The sequence below is a fragment of the Oryctolagus cuniculus genome, chromosome 9, assembly GCF_964237555.1.
Source record: "Oryctolagus cuniculus chromosome 9, mOryCun1.1, whole genome shotgun sequence".
Taxonomy (NCBI): Eukaryota; Metazoa; Chordata; class Mammalia; order Lagomorpha; family Leporidae; genus Oryctolagus; species Oryctolagus cuniculus.
In genome coordinates, this window is record NC_091440.1 from 67,343,059 (window position 1) to 67,360,796 (window position 17,738).

Sequence of the window (17,738 nt, forward strand, 5' to 3'; positions counted from 1 at the left end):
GTGAGAGAGAGACAGAGAGAAAGGTCTTTCTTTTCCGTTGGTTCACTCTCCAGTGGCCGCCGCGGCCGGCGCACCTCGCTGATCCGAAGCCAGGAGCCAGGTGCTTCTCCTGATCTCCCATGTGGGTGCAGGGCCCAAGCACTTGGGCCATCCTCCACTGCACTCCCGGACCACAGCAGAGAGCTGGCCTGGAAGAGGGGCAACCGGGACAGAATCCGGCGCCCCGACCGGGACTAGAACCCCGGGGCGCCGGCGCCGCAGGCGGAGGATTACCTAGTGAGCCACGGCACTGGCCGAGTATATACGCTTGATGACAGCATTTAAACTAAGGATTCTAGTGGTAAAAATGTGAGGGACATCCGTGTAAAAATGGACTAAGGACAAACGGAAAATACTAAACTGAGTGTTAGGAAACCTGGCATTTAGAACCGTGGCATTGACGGACGAGTAAATCTTAACAGTTTTTAGGTCCCCCCCACCCCGCCCCGTGTCCTTCAGTTTAATAATGTGCTGAATGCATTACGCATCCTCTTCATATTAACAATAGAAATGAAGAGCTCCAGGAAATTACGCCTGATCCAAGCCCACTGTGTCTGGCAGAATCGGGACCCAGATTCTCATACACACCTTGCAGCCCCGCATGGCGGCAGTAAGGAGCCACCATGTGCACCGCGCCTAAGGACGCGCCAGCTGTTTCCTTCTGCGCCCGGCCACCGGCGTCTGCCGTCGGCAATCTTTACACTGCCCCAGAATTCCGTGCCCTTCCACACTCCATGGACTAGAACTATTTCTTTCTGCATCTGGTGCGAGAAGTAGTGGGGGTAGGGGGTAAGGAGAGTGGGTAAACGTTCAGAGATCCGAAGAGAATGGCACTGGTCCTCCATCTGCTGGTTTACTCCCCAAGTGGCTACAACAGCTAGAGCTGGGCCTATCTGAAGCCAGGATCCAGGAGCTTCCTCCGGTTCTCCCACGCGGATGCATGGAACAGCATCTTCTGCTGCTTTCCCAGGCCATAGCAGAGAGCTGGATTGGAAGTGTAAGAGCTGGGACTTGAACTGGTGCTCATATGGGATGCTGTCACTGCAGACAGTGGCTTTACCTGCTATGCCACAGCACTGGCCCATGCTGTTTTTTTTTTTTTTTTTTCCCCAATGAATAAACAGCATACTGAATCTTAATAACTTTTGTTCCTTAATTTTCCAGTCTTTGAAAGAACAATAATAAATTTTTAAAAGGCTGGGTTTCATGTAAGCAGACCCATTGAGAGCAGTTGCAGTCAATATATGATAGCCTGACAGCAAAGAAGCGAACAAAAAACAAGATGCATAGGGGCCCATGACTATTCCCATGTTGTGGTGCTGTGTTTAGCTGCCTCCTGCTACACTGGTATCCCATAGTGCACCTGGGATAGCAGCAGAAGATGGCCCAAGTGCTTGGACCCCTGCTACCCATGAGGGAGACCCAGATGGAATTTGAAACTCTAGCTTCAGCCTGGCCTAGTCTTGGCCTTTGCAGCCATTTGATAAGTGAAGCAGTGGGTGGAAGATACCTCTGTCATTCTGCCTTTCAAATAAATGAAATTTAAAAAAAGTAAAGAAGTAAGCATAAAAATTCCAAATGCATGTATTTGGAGGTTATTTATTATGGAGTCAAACAGTCTTTCACATTTTAGTATTTTGAGAAATTGACCTTAATAATAATGTAAGCACATAAAAAGTGCTATTCATTTTATCAAAATATATAATAGTCATAACAATGAAGTAGTTTATACTTTGTTCAGCTTGAGAAATAGTACATAATTAATATAGTGTCAAAATTATTTATACATAATTTGTATATACTACATTGTATCAATTTTAAGTGCACAATTTAATTCATTTTGAAAGATAGTCACCCATGTAATCATCACCATTAAGGTATAGAACTTTTGATCACGTCAGAAAGTTCTCTCATTCCCCAACACCTTCCCTCTGATCCTCAACCAGCCACTGATCTACTTTCTGATTTGTTTTGCTTTTTCAAGAATTATGAGTGAAAGGGATCATACAGTATATCCTTTTGTGCCTGGCTTTTGAGATTTCTCTGTGTTAACTTTATTAGAATTTCTTGTTGTCAAATATTACATTGTATGTATTTAGTGTAAGTGGATATTTGGATAGTTCTAGTTTTTGGCTATTAGAAATTAAGGTACTATGAACATTCATGTATGTCTTCATTTATCTTGGATTTAAGTACCTGTGAATAGAACTGCTAGGTGTTATACAAAGTAAACATATATAAGAATTCACAGGTCCGACGCTGTGGTGCAGCAGGTTAACACCCTGGCCTGAAGCGCTGGCATCCCATATGGGTGCTGGTTCATTAACACCCTGGCCTGAAGCGCTGGCATCCAATATGGGTGCAGGTTTGAGACCCGGCTGTTCCACTTCCAGTCCAGCTCTCTGCTATGGCCTGGGAAAGCAGTAAAGATGGCCTAAGTCCTTGGGCTCCTGCACCCGTGTGGGAGACCTTGAAGAAACTCCTGGCTCCTGGCTTCAAATTGGCGTGGCTCCGGCCATTGTGGCCAATTGGGGAGTGAACCAGCCGATGGAAGACCTCTTTCTCTTCTCTCTGCCTCTCCTCTCTCTGTGTAACTCTGACTTTCAAATAAATAAATAAATCTTTTAAAAAAAGAATGAGACTCAACATCTCATTCTTGAAAAAAAAAAATGAATTTGCCAAACTTGTTTCCCAAAACAGTTGTACCATTTTACAGTTTTCACCAGCAGTGTTTCAGTGTCTCATTGCTCTATGTCAATTCTTCAGTGTCTTACTGCTTGCTAACCTTTGATATTTTCAGTCTTTTTAATTTTAACAATTCTAGTGGATGTATGGTTGTGTTATGTGTTAAATTATTTGTATCACAAGTATCCAATATTAAGAAAAAGTTTAGAGTTGGATGGATGGTGGTGGTAAACTTTATTATTCATGAGACTTGACAATCCAGAACAATTCTTTATGCTAAAACTTGTATATAATTGAACTTTCAACATAATGTAGAATTGCATTGTGTATTTTTCTGTTCAGCTCTATTGTAATCTTCTGTTAAGAGTAAGCAAATAGTTCTAGCTGCTTAATAGAGTATTAGATATTTTGACATTTCATTGTTTTTAACAATATGATCTGAATTTTACCTATAAAGTTTACATATTTAAAAGGTGGTATATAATGGTAGGGAAAAAAGTTTCCTAATGACAATGAAAAACTGTTCTAGTGATAATGGTAGCCATCACTCACTGAGTACTGAATACATGGCAGACACTATGCTAAGGGATGTATAAATATTATCTCATTCGATTCTTAGAAGGTAAAGGTGTTACCCATTTTAGATATTATTTCCATTTTAGAAAGAAGGTTTTTTTTTAATTTAGTAAATATAAATTTCCAAAGTACAGCTTATGGATTACAATGGCTCCCCCTCCCCCCATAATTTCCCTCCCACTCGCACCCCTCCCATCTCCCGCTCCCTCTCCCATTCCATTCACATCAAGATTCATTTTCAATTATCTTTATATACAGAAGATTGATTTAGTATATATTAAGTAAAGATTGCATCAGTTTGCACCCACACAGAAACACAAAGTGTAAAATACTGTTTCAGTACTAGTTATAGCATTACTTCACATTGGACAACAAATTAAGGACAGATCCCACATGAGAAGTAAGTATACAGTGACTCCTGTTGTTGACTTAACAATTTGACACTCTTGTTTATGGCGTCAGTAATCTCCCTAGGCTCTAGTCATGAGTTGCCAGGCTATGGAAGCCTTTTGAGTTCGCCAACTTCAATCTTATTCCAACAGGGTCATAGTCAAAGTGGAAGTTCTCTCCTCCCTTCAGAGAAAGGTACCTCCTTCTTTGATGGCCCCATTCAGAAAGAAGGTTATTAAGTAATTAAAACAAAATGTATAATTTTAAAAAATTTGAATTGATAAGTTGATTAAAGGAAGGATAATATAGGAAAGTAGAATTTCTTAAAAAACTAGTCACAGATTCTAAAGTCTTTTAAATTGATATTATATAATATTATTATATATACTATATATTATATTGGGTTATTGAAAAATGAAACTATTTCAAAGAATTCACTGATCTCTGTAGTTTCCACAGTAAGTTATAATTTAACTTTTGGTCTTTCTTGTAATTTTTTGCCTCATAATGTAAAATTTGTGTATTATTAATGTAGAGTGAAATGTTTTCAAGTATAATCCATCATAAGGGTTTGGAGACACGTGTATTTTGTTATGCTGAATAAGAAAAAGAAGCATACACTTTAACACTGCCAGAGCATAAATGACTTGATGAAATATTTGAACTTTTTTCATTCCCAGGAAGGTTATATTCAAAAGAAAAAGGAATTGTGGGGAATCTGTGTCTTTATTGCAGCAGTTGACCTCGATGAGATGCCATTCACTTTTACTGAGCTACAGAAAAACATAGAAATAAGGTAAAAATTCTTATATAAGCCTCTGCCATTGAAGAAAACTGCCTCTGGACTTTCCTTATATAGACTTTAGAAAATTAGTGAGAAACTCTACAATTAAGCAAAATGTAAAGGAGTTGGGTCAAATAGTGATCTCTCATTCTATCTTGGAGCCCTCAATGAAAGAAAATTTTTGCTGTTTCTTAAGAATGTAGCAGTTTTGTCCTAGGAATATTTTTGTCTCTCTATCTGTAAACTTTCTTATTTGTAGCAGTTGATAAGTTGGAAACAAAAATAGGAATTTATAAAGATATAAATTTTTATTATTAAAACTTTATGAAAGTAATCTAGGTTTCTCTTAAAGGAGCTTAGATAAGATTGAAGTTTAAGATTTTTTTTTAACATAGTAGATGGTATAATTACCTAATATTTCAGACTTGAGTATATACTCCAATACTTGGAGTATTGATCAAATTATTTGATCAAAAACTTGATCAAATAATTACTTAATAAATATTTGTTGTTGACTTTGTAAGCCGTAGGAGAGTTTGCTAATTTGTTTCTAGTGACTTATGAATTTTATCTTGCGAAAACTTCCAGGACTTGCAGTCATTTCCTTTGTAGGTATTTACAAAATGTAACCATAAATAATTTTACCAAATAAGTGGTTGTAGTATTCCTTTTTGAAGAAAGCTGTGTAATTTCCAATCAACTTGACTAGTAATCAGTATGTGAGATGCAGTGCTGTCTTTAATGCTCTATTGAAAAGCATATGTGTTGATGTTTGAAATAAGTTAATTTTTATAGGGAACAATGATTGATTTAAAGTCATTATTGAAGTATCTTCAGAATTGTAATCAGCTTTCCTTTTCCCTTTTCAAAAAAACTCAGTCCCATAACCATTGGTCAAGCAAAGAATATCACTATGTTTATCTGTGGCAGGGGAGTGCCATGGGGCCCAGGAAAGATGGCAAAGTAGAATGAGGAAGTTATCCATACTGGGGGACATAGGCAGTGTCAGGGAGCAGCATCAGAGCATACACAGGGTGTGCCAGCAGCTGGTGTGAGGAGTAATATCAAACAGGTGAGGAGAGCCTGGTGTGGGAAGTCAGAGCCCTCCCTTGGTGAGGAAGACGTCCTTGTAAAGGAGGTATGGATGCCATCCAGAATAGGATGTCAGTCTGAACAGAAGAGTAGAATGTTCATGTGGAGGAGTGGCTGGTTGTAGAGATGGAAGACCATTTCTTGCAGGGGAATTGATTAAATGAGTAAGTAAATTAAAGATACATTGATTCTAAGTTTCTCACTGTCAGAGAATTTTAGGAAGGTAAGCACTGGAATGAACCTTATAATTCTGTGTTGGAATTGGTAAATGGATGGGATCTCATGGTTTTTAAAACACACAGATTTGATATAGAAATAAACATACATGTATGGTCCCTTCATGATCTTTTTTTTTTTCTGTATTCTCAACTATAAACAGATACAAGCACAGGTATATAGACATAGGAGTGTATGTTGAAGACTAGCTGATTTTTTCTTCAAATTCTAGTACAATGCAAAAAAGTAATTCCTTTCAAAGAATATAATAGTGATTTTGTATAGAACTAATAATCTTTTGAATTGATATGTCTGTACTTTGAAAATGAAATAAAATTCAAACATTACTTGTTTTTTCTCTATTTTTTATAGTGTCTATAAATTTTTTGACTTACTAAAAGAAATTGATACCAGTACCAAAGTTGATAATGCTATGTCAAGATTGTTGAAGAAATATAATGTTTTGTGTGCACTCTACAGCAAATTAGAAAGGTAAAGTAAAAATTTTATTAGGGCTATACCCTGATTTTTCATGTCATTGTTGATAGTTAGAGTCCACTTGGAAACTGTTACATAATTAGTGAAGTTATTAAGTATTGTTACCTCTTAGACTTGTCCCTTGTCCTATTAGTTTCTTTTTTTCTTTCTTTGAAGGGCAGAGCAACAGAGGGAGGGAGACCAGAAACAAATCTTTCATCTGCTGATTCTGTCCCCAGATAGCCACAGTAGCCTGCTCTGGCTCAGGCTGAAGCTAGGAACCAAAATTTCCATCTGGGTTTCCCACTTAGGTGGCAGGGACCCAAGCACTTGGGCCATCCTTTGATGCTTTCTCAGGTGCAGAACAAGAAGCTGGATTGGAAGCAGGGCAGTTGGCTCTCCAATATGGGACTCAGGTGACGCAAGCATTGGCTTAACTTGCTGTGCCATAGTGCCTGCCACCAAGTTTCTTATTGTTTCTTAGCTTTCTTATTTATTTAGTCATAGGCATTCTGAATGCATCCTCCAAAATTAAACGTTTTAGGGTCTTTACACATCTCTTATTTGTTTTTACAAACTTTAAGTTTGGTACTTGTTTTAGTTTTATCTGCTGGAAGACGTACAATTTAAACTTCTTCTCATGCTGCTATTTTAGTTTAGAAAGAAAAAAACATATTGGCAGTGAAAAGCAGATGTGACGTGTACTATCAAGTTATAATTTGTACTTCCATGGTCAGTCTACAGAGGTTTTTACTATTACTGTTCAACTGGAAGAATAAAAAAAAAAGCTTGGGTTGTTTTTTTGTATCTCTCATTCAAACTGTAGCCCTTATTATGCCATGTCCCTATAATTATGTTTGTTTTGGAGCTCATTTCATCTGGGTAAGAGAATATGCAAGTTAATGTTGTAGGCTAAATAAGCAATTATGTAATAGGGTGGTAAAAGGAGAAGGGAAAAGGTGCATATTTAGATATTCTGGAGAGAATAGAGACAGAGCTGAAATGAGGCATCTTCTTTGAAGATGTATATCTTTTTTCTTCTTCCCTTCTTTTTTGTTGATATCATTAAAACTTCAGAGGTGTGCTGGAGGGAGAGGAAAATGGAGGGAGAAACTTAAAAGTTGGCCTGAACTTTTGAAGGAAGGTTTTTTTCTTGGTCTTGTTTTTTATTTTTAATATGGTAGTGTTAGATTTTTTTTTTTTAACTTTCTTGATGATAGAAGCTTTTTGCACAGAACAAAAAAAGGAATGTTTTTATTACAAAAAAAAATTGCCTCAGCAGTTTGCATAAGAATTGTGAAATAATTATAGAATACTTGAAAAACTCAGAAAGGCATAAATAAGAAAATACGCAGGGCCGGCTTTATGGCATAGCGGGTAAAGCCACTGCCTGTGGTGCTGTCATCCCATAGGGGCTCTGGTTTGAGTCATGGCTGCTCAGCTTCCAATCCAGCTCTCTGCTATGGCCTAGGAAAGTAGTGGAAGATGGCCCAAGTCCTTGGGCCCCTGCACCTGCATGGGAGACCTAGAAGAAGCTTCTGGCTCCTGGCTTTGGACTGGCCCAGCTCCAGCTGTAGTGGTCATTTGGGGAGTGAACCAGCAGATGGAAAATCTCTCTTTCTCTGCTTCTGCTTCTCTGTAACTCTGCCTTTCAAATAAATAAACAAATCTTTAAAAAAATTAAAAAAATATGAATCAACCAAAATTTCAAATCTGGAGATAATCACATGTATTATAGTATGTTTCTTTCTTTCTTTCTTTTTTAACACCAAATAGCTCACATTGCATATATAATTTCTTTGTCTTTTTATTTGAAAGGCAGAGAGACAAAGGCAGATAGACAAAAGATCTTGCATCTGGTTTACTCCCTGAATGCCTGCCGAAAGCCATGACTTTCTAAATTACTTTCTGTCCTTTGAACTTATTTATAACTGTTTACTTAATATCTTTTCTTTTTAAAATATTTATTTATTTGAAAGGCAGAGTTACAGAGAGGCAGAGAGAGAGAGAGAGAAAGAGGTCTTCCATCTGCTTTTTCATACCCCAAATGGCTGCAATGGCCAGAGCGGACCCAGTGCAAAGCCAAGAGCCAGGAACTTCTTCCAGGTCTCCCATGAGGGTGCGGGGGTCCAAGCACTTGGGTCATCTATCTCCTTCTCCTTCTCCTTCTCCTTCTCCTTCTCCTTCTCCTTCTCCTTCTCCTTCTCCTTCTCCTTCTCCTTCTCCTTCTCCTTCTCCTCCTTCTCCTTCTCCTTCTTCCTCCTCCTCCTCCTCCTCCTTCTCCTCTTCTTCCCCCTCTCCTCTTCGTCCTCCTCCTCCTCCTCTTCGTCCTCCTCCTCTTCCTCCTCTTCCTCCTCTTCCTCCTCTTCCTCCTCTTCTTCCTCTTCTTCCTCTCCTTCTTCCTCTTCTTCCTCCTCCTCCTCTTCTTCCTCCTCTTCCTCTTCTTCCTCCTCCTCCTATTCTTCTTCTTCTTCTTCCTCCTCCTCCTCTTTTCTTCCTCTTCTTCCTCTTCCTCCTCTTCCTCCTCCTCCTCCTCCTCTTCTTCTTCTTCCTCTTCCTCCTCTTCCTCTTCCTCCTCCTCTTCTTCTTCTTCTCCTCCTCCTCCTCCTCCTTCTCCCGCTCCCCCTCCCCCTCCTCCTCCCCCTCCTTCTTCTTCTTGACAGTGAGAGAGACAGAGAAAAAGGTCTTCCTTTTCCATTGGTTCACCCCTCAATGGCTGCTGCGGCCGGCGCACCGCGCTGAACTGAAGCCAGGAACTAGGTGCTTCTCCTGGTCTCCCATGGGGTGCAGGGAGGGCCCAAGGACTTGGGCCATCCTCCACTGCAGTCTCAGGCCACAGCAGAGAGCTGGACTAGAAGAGGGGCAACCGGGACAGAATCCGGCACCCTGACCGGGACTAGAACCTGGGGTGCCAGCGCCGCAGGCGGAGGATTAGCCTAGTGAGCCGCGGCACTGGCCTTGGGTAATTTTCTACTGCTTTCCCAGGCAGAGAGCTGGATTCCAGAGATTCCAGAGAGCTGGATTGGAAGTGGAGCAGATGGGTTTCCAACAGGTGCCCATATGGGATGTTGGGATTGCAGGCTGTGATTTTACCTAGTAAGATGCAGTGCTGACCCCTACTTAATTTCTTGAGCTTATCCCAAGAATATGATCCTAAGTAAAAAAAAAAAAAGTCTTTTGAAATTTTTGTCACACTAATTATACCCCTGAAAAATGAGAAAATGTTTATTCACAACTGAAGTTAAACAGTAAAATATTGTAAATATAGCCTAAACACAAAATAATATAAATATGAAATAAAATTTGATTGGGGGAGTGGCTAGCACTGTGGCATGTGGTTAAGCTGCTGTTTGTGATGCCAGCATCCCATATCAGAGTGCCGACTGGACTGGAGTCCTGGATGTTCCTTTTTTTTTTTTTTAATATTTGTTTATTTATTTGAAAGGCAGAGTTGCAGAGAGGCAGAGGCAGAGAGAGAGACATCTTCCATCCACTGGTTCACTCCCCAAATGGACATGATAGCCAGAGCTGGGCTGATTTGAAGCCAGGAGCTTCTTCTGGGTCTCCATGCGGGTGCAGGGGCCCAAGGACTTGGGCCATTTTCTGCTGCTTTCCCAGGCCATAGCAGAGAGCTGGATCGGAAGTGGAGCTGCTGGGACTTGAACTGGTGCCCATATGGGATGCTGGCACTGCAGCTGGTGGCTTTACCCACTACGCCACAGTGCCAGCTTCCTGGATGTTCATCTTCCTATCCAGCTTCCTGCTGATGAGCCTGAGAAGGCAGTGGAAGATGGCTCAAGTACTTGGGCTTCTGACATCCATGTGGGACACCTAGATCTGGGGTCCACCATATGGCGAGTGAACCAGTGGATGAAAGTTATCTATGTGTGTGTGTGTGTGTGTGTGTGTGTCTGTTGCTCTGCTTTCCAAGTAAATAAATAAATCTTAAAAATTGTTTTGATGAGGAATAATAACAATATGAAAAAGTACTTCTAATGTTGCATAAATAAAACAAGATCTATGATATGACAGTTTACAGGGGAAAAATCTAGACTAGTTTTACATAGAATGAAATGACTAGACAGAAGTTTGTTGAAATTTTAACTGAGATTTTATGTGAATAGCTTACAGTTCTAAGGAGGATATAATAAAGTAAGCAAAAATTTCTCTAAGCCAATTTTAAAGGAAATTCTATTGCTTAAAGATTGATATTTAAAAATCTATAATCATCAGTTTATTTCTGAGTATAGAAATTTGGGGCTAATTTGGTAGGATTGATTTTAGAGTATAGTCTTTATTTTCTTTCCTGTTATAATAATTTTAACTGGATACTTCCAGGTTTTTTGGCTCTGCTTTATGTGATGAGATCAGAAATCTGATATTAGTTTTGGTTTTACCTCATTCTTTAACCCATCATACCTCCTACTGATGGATATTAAGGGAGAGTCAGAAAACCAAGTTATAAAGTAGAATAACCTGATGGATAGTAGCAGATTTTATAGTCTCCTTTATTTAAGTGGTTTGCTGTCTCCTCCCATATAAACAGAGAGCTAAGATCAATAAATAAACCATATAAGCCAACATTTTTTTAACATTCAGATTCATGTTAAGATTCCATTATATAATGTATATTTTTTTTGTGTCTGTATTTTGGGTTAGTAAGTAGTTTGGAAGGATGGGGAGGAGAAGGTTATAGAGAATTATTTAGATGATAGACAACCCAGATGATAAAGTAGGAAAAGAAAATTGAACTTGAATATTTTAACTATTACATGTTGAAAATGAAAGCTTTAGGGGCCGGCATTGTGGCTCAATGGGTTAAGCCCCCATCTGTGATCCTGGCATCCCATATGAGCAGCAGTTCAGTTTGAGTCCTGGCTTCTCCACTTCTGATCCAGCTCCCTATTAATGTGCCTGAGAAAGTAGCAGAAGATGGCTCAAGTGCGTAGGCCTCTGCCACCCAGATGAGAAACCTAGATGGAGTTCCAGGTTCCTAGTTTCATTCTGGTCCAGCCCTAGCTGTTGTAACCATTCAGGGAGTGAACCGGTGGATGGAAGATCTTTCTCTCTCACGCTATATCTCTACCTTTCAGATAAATAAAATCTTAAAAAAAAAGAAAGAAAGAAAGCTTTTAGGGCCAGTGCTGTGACGTAATGGGCTAAACTTCCACCTGTGGTGCCAGCATCCCATATGAGTACTGGTTCATGTCCTGGCTGTTCCACTTCTAACCCAGCTCTCTGTTAGGCCTGGGAGAGCAGTATAGGATGGCTCAAATGCTTGGGCCCTTGCACATGCATGGGAAACCCGGAGGAAGCTCCTGGTTCCTGGCTTCAGATCAGCCCTGCTCCGGCTATTGTGGCCATTTGGGGAGTGAACCACCGGCTAAACTACCTTTTTCTCTGTCTCTCCTTCTCTCTGTCTGTAACTCTACCTCTCAAATAAATAAATAAATCTTTTTTTTAAAAAATGAAGCTTTTAAAAACTACATAGAGAATTCTGAAGTTTTTATTTCTGAAGAATTCTGAAGCTTTTATTTCCCATATTTTTCCTAAAGTCCACATAAACACTGGTATTTCCAGATTAGTAAGTAGCACACATGACTAAAGTTCCCAAAGAATTCTCTGGAAAACAACAGTCTGATCTGATACCTCACCAGAAAAGGGAGGCTGTAGCAGAGCTCATTGAAGATGAGAATGGAGACTTTTGAGTCAAACAGATTTGACTTCAAGTCTGGGCTCCAGCATATACTGGGTGATCTTGCGCAAGTGAGTTACCTAATTGTAGTGCTTAGTTTTCTAATGTGTAAATGGAATTAATGGTAGTACCTACCCTGTTAAGTTTTCTGATATATTAAATAATACATACTGATGAGTTTAGTGTCTGGTATAAACTCTACATGAAAATTAACTTTTTAAAACAAAAAATTTCTGCCTAATTTGGGAAATACTACATACCATTCCCATATAGTAAAATCTATAGAACTTTATTGAGTTCAGCATTTCCTAAACTTATTAGATTACTCATATGTTTAGTATGAAAAAGTCATACATGGACTTCAAAAGGTTTTGCAACAAAATAAGTTTATCTTTTAATTATGTTTTCCATGAACTTTTTAAATTATATATATTTATATGTATTCAATTAAAATCTTATGAAAGTATTTTGTGATTTAAGAGACTTTACACTATCAACTTTTCCTGAAAATACACTAAGAAACTAAAACAAACATTAAGGATTAGTACTGGGTTGTTTTTTTTTTTTTTAAAGAGTTACTTTATTTATTCGAAAGACAGCGTTAGAGAGAGAGGTAGAGCCAGAGAGAGAGATTTTCTATTCTGCTGGTTCACTACCCAAATGACTGCAATGGCCAGAGCTGAGCTGATCTGAAGCCAGGAACCAGGAGTTTCTTCCAGGTCTCCCATGTGGGTGCAGATGCCCAAGGACTTGGGTCATCTTCTGCTGATTTCCCAGGCCGTTAGCAGAGAGCTGGATACGAAGAGGAGCAGCCAGGACTTGAACCCATATAGGATGCCGGCACTGCATTCTGGGGCTTAAACTCACTGTGCCACAGTGCCGGCCCCAGTACTGGGTTTTATGTTAGGTACTGGGGATACAAAATCATGTGACATGATCATCAAGAAGTTATAGTGGTCCAGTGTTGTGGTGCAGTGGATTAAGCTGCTGCCTGTAATGCCGGCATCCCATATGGCTGCTTGTTTGATTCCTGGCTGCTCCACTTCCCATCTAACTCCCTGTTAAAGCTCCTGGAAAAACAGCAAAGGATAGCCTAAGTGCTTGGGCTGCTGCCACCCATGTGGAAGACTGTAATGGAGTTCATGGCTCCTGGCTTCAGCCTGGCTCAGCACAGGCTGTTGTGGCCATTTGGGGAGTGAATTAGTGGATAGAGCTTGCTTGCTGTCTATTTTTCCCTTTCTTTCTGTGACTCTGCCTTTCAAATAAATAAAATAAAATCTTTTTTAAAAAGCATATAGTAAATAAATAAATTATACCTTTTATAAAACTAAATGCATTAATAAATGTAATGCTTCTTTGTGGAGGATTATGCTTAAATGGAAATTTTCTTTTAAAGAAGAGTTTTTTCCAAGACTAGTGTCTGCAAATACTATCTGATAGAACAAAAAAGGGAGAGAATGATCCAACATGGGGAGTGGGATACACAGCAGACACATAGAATGGCAGATGTCCTAAATAGCACTCTGGCCTCAGAATCAGCCCTTAAGGCATTTGAATCCGGCTGAAAAGCCCATGAGAGTATTTCAGGCATGGAAAGCCAAGATACTGTGGCAAAAAAAAAAAAAAAAAAAAAAAACCAACCAAACCAAACCAAACCAACCAACCTAAATGAAAGTTCTCTGCGAGTGAGATCCCAGTGGAAAGAACAGGTCATCAAAGAAGGAGGTACCTTTCTCTGAAGGGAGGAGAGAACTTCCACTTTGATTATGACCTTGTCTAAATATGATCAGAGTCGGCGAACTCAAAATGCCTCCATAGCCTTGGCAACTCATGACAAGAGCCTAGGGGGATTACTGATGCCAGAAACAAGAGTGTCAATTTGTTAAGTCAACAACAGGAGTCACTGTGCACCTACTCCTCATGTAGCATCTCTGTCCTAAATGTGTTGTACATTGTGATTTAATGCTGTAACTAGTACTGAAACAGTATTTTACACTTTGTGTTTCTGTGTGGGTGCAAACTGTTGAAAGCTTTACTTAATATATGCTAAACTGATCTTCTGTATATAAAGAGAAACGAAAATGAATCTAGATGTGAATGGAAGGGGCGAGGGAGTGGGAGAGGGGAGGGTTGCGGGTGGAGGGAAGTTATGGGGGGGGCTATTGTAATCCATAAGCTGTACTTTGGAAATTTATATTCATTAAATAACAGTTTAAAAAAAAAGAAGGTTTTTTTAAGTTAAAAATTTATTTTTATTTTATTTGAAAGGCAGAGAGACAGATCTTCCACTAATTCACTCAGCCAATGTTCACACATAGCCAGGGCTGGGCCAGGCGAAAGCCATGAGCTTAAAACTCCAGCTGGTCTCCCATGTGGGTGGAAAGGACCCAAGTACTGAGCCATCATCTGCTGTCTCCCACTGTGTGTATAAGCAGAAAGCTGCATCATAGTGGAGTAGCCAGGACTCAAACCAGGGAATGTGAGTGTCCCAAGCAATGATTTAACTGCTGTACCACAAACCCACCCCCAGAAGTAAAAGTTATATAGTGAGCAAAGTATTGCATTTATGTGTTTAAGGGTTACTTTGGGGATGATTTTTGTCAGGAATAAAATTTTAGAAGAAAACAATGTCTAATTAAAATGGAAAAGATAATAAAAATTCACCAAACAAAATGAATAGGAATTATGGCTGAGCCTCCTAGACAGTGATTAATGTGTGCAAAGCCAGTGCAGTAGAAGGATGTACTACTTTGAAATTGCTAATATCTGAAAGGGGTGAAAGGATCAAACTGGTGATGAGGGACCAGCACCCTGGCTCGCTTGGTTAATCCTCCGCCTGCGGCACCGACATCCCATATGGGCACCGGGTTCTAGTCCCGGCTGCTCCTCTTCCAGTCCAGCTATCTGCTGTGACCCGGGAAGGCAGTGGAGGATGGCCCAAGTGCTTGGGCACCTACACCTGCATGGGAGACCAGGAGGAAGCACCTGGCTCCTGACTTCAGATCGGCGTAGCTCCGGCCATAGCAGCCATTTTGGGGGTGAACCAATGGAAGGGAGACCTTTCTCTCTGTCTCTCTAACTGTCTAACTCTATCTGTCAAATAAATAATAAAAAAAAAAAGTGGTGATGAACTTGGACTTCATCCTATAGGCTATGGAAAGTCATTCAATAGTTATAAACTGGGGAGTGACAGTCAGATTTGGCATTAAACATGTAGACTTTGTAAAAGGGATGTAGAACTTTTATTGACTAGTCATATGAGATAATTTAGAGTAACTTTTTTCTCCTATTTTTACATTTTTCTGGAGAGTAATTGGGGAGATTAATACCAAAGTTTATTTGCTTCAGGGTAGACTATTTGAAATTACAGAAAGAGAGAGAGGGAGAGACAGAGGTCTTCCATTTGCTGGTTTGCTCCCCAGATGGCTGCAACAGCTGGGGCTGGGCCAGGCCAGAGCCAGGAGCCAGGAGTTTTACCTGGGTCTTCCACATGGGTACAAGGGCCTGATCACTTGGGCCATCTTTCACTGCTATCCCAGGCACATTAACAGGGAACTCGACAAGAAGTGGAGCAGCCAAGACTCAAAACTGGTGCCCATATTGGATGTCGGCATTGCAGGCAGTGGCTTTACCTGCTATGCCACAATGCCAGACCCTAAAATGTAACTTTTTAAAAAGCCATAATGTTAATATAATTTTCTTCCTTTCAGGACATGTGAACTTATATATTTAACACAACCCAGCAGTTCGTAAGTAGTTCAGACTATGTTATTTGTCACTTTTAAACAACTGATTTTTCTGGAATAATCTCAGTGATATTTGATATGTTGCAGCATGCTACTCTATGAGTAAAGTTATAGACTTAAGTTCTGTGTAATTTATTATTTTTCTCACAAAGCAAATGATTTGAAATGTATGCCCTATGTGTACCACAAGGCAAGAATAAGGTGGAAATTGATTCACTACCAATGTATCACCAACATTTTTAGGGGAAAAAATGCAAGTTCATTGGCTGAATCTTTATTGGCAATCTGTTATAGGTATTTTATTAAAGGCTCAGAGCATAATTTGTGAAAGAATAAGTACAGTGCAGTGGCTGCAGACCGCCTCCTCCTTCATAGTAATGCAGCCTGTTTCTTGTATGGGTTGTCCTAGGGATACCGAAGACACCCTTTCCCATGGACCTATGTCTGGAGCTGGTCTAATCTAGACTGCAGATAGATGTTCTAGGTGTCTTTTAGAAAGCCCCAGGGCTCGGTGGCCAGGGTTCACATTGGCCAAGCTATCAAGTCCATTTGCACAAAGGTGCAAAACAAAGAGCATGTGACTGAGGCCCTATGCAGGAACAAGTTCAAGTTTCCTGGCCACCAGAAGATCCACTCCTCAAAGAAATGGAGCTTTACTGAGTTTAATGCAGATGCATTTGAAGACTTAATGACTGAGAAATGACTCATTTCAGATGGCTGTGAGGTCAAATACATCTCCAGTCATGGTGCTCTCAACAAGTGGTAAGCCCTGTACACATGAGGGCTTCCATTGTGCTGCCCCCTCTTTATTCATGCAGACAAACAAATCCTACTTCCTTTCCAAAAAAATTTTAAAAAATGTGAAGGCCTTTATTAAAATTTCTAAATTATTATTTTTTAGTGTATAGTGTATGCTCTGAAGATATACCTATGTAGATAGAGTCCCAGAGTTTTTCTCTGGAAACAAAACAAGTAATACATGAGATTTTCTGCCCTAGTGAAGTAGAAGTAGTGGAAGATGGTCAATAGAAAGGAAAATTATCTTTGTTAATTAATTGATACACAGCTGTTAATTCCAACAAGTGAATAACTGTGGAAAAATTATCAAAGCAGAGTGTTAATTAAATTGGCAAACTATCCAAGTGAATTGAGATAAATTGAGTTCAAATATAAGTTGGGCATTTAAAGTAGATTGTCTTTTATTATGCATTTATCTAAGGTCTCTATTTAAAAAAAAGAAAAAAGAAAAAAATCATCCAAAAGGGATAGTTAAAATTTTTTCATTGTTAAATTGTTTTCTGCTTTCCATTTGTTTACTAGGGTATCTACTGAAATAAATTCTCTGTTGGTGCTAAAAGTTTCTTGGATCACGTTTTTACTAGCTAAAGGTAAATTTGTTTTTGATTATATGCCAATGTCACAAATATAATAATTACATCGACATTCTTTTGGACTAAATGCAAATTTTTTTTCAATTAATACACACACTCCACCCCATCCATTCTCTGTGTGACTTATTCATTGTTAGCAACCCCTTTTTTTTTTTTTAATTGTTTATTTTATTTGAAAGGCAGAGTTACAGAGAGAGAGAGGGAGAGGGAGAGGGAGAGACAGAGAGATCTTCATCCACTGGTTCACTCCCCAAATGTCTGCAATGGCCAGAGCTGGGCCAGTCTGAAGCCAGGAGTCTGGAGCTACTTCTGGGTTTCCCATGGGGGTGCAGGGTTCCCAATACTTGGGCCATCCTCCAATGGCTTTCCTAGGCACATCAACAGGAAGCTGGATCAGAAGTGGAGCAGCCTTTACTTTCCCAAGCACATAAGCAGAGAGCTGGATTGAAGTGGAGCCACTGGGACTTGAACTGGTGCCCATATGGGATGCTGGCACCACAGACCCGCTATGCCACAGAGCTGGTCCTTGTTAGCATGTACTTATAATTCTGGGACTGGAAACAACATTAGAAATATTTCATTTCTGTTTCTAATATTTCCATTCTTTCTCCCTCCCCCTCTTTTAAAAAGAATATTGATGTTACTAT

At 39.7% G+C, this 17,738-nt stretch overlaps 1 protein-coding gene and 1 pseudogene across 2 annotated transcripts in view; both read left to right on the forward strand.

The window, feature by feature from the left end:
- The window catches only part of RB1 (RB transcriptional corepressor 1), a 156,267-nt gene that overhangs the window by 16,686 nt on the left and 121,843 nt on the right, over positions 1-17,738 (forward strand). For both annotated transcript variants that reach the window (XM_002720723.5, XM_051832230.2), the window contains exons 3-6: positions 4,371-4,486; positions 6,155-6,274; positions 15,665-15,703; positions 17,021-17,088. In XM_002720723.5, the coding sequence (XP_002720769.1) occupies positions 4,371-4,486; positions 6,155-6,274; positions 15,665-15,703; positions 17,021-17,088 (343 nt within the window). The remainder of the gene's footprint in view (positions 1-4,370; positions 4,487-6,154; positions 6,275-15,664; positions 15,704-17,020; positions 17,089-17,738) is intronic.
- On the forward strand, positions 16,023-16,126 carry LOC127487266 (small nucleolar RNA SNORA70; annotated as a pseudogene).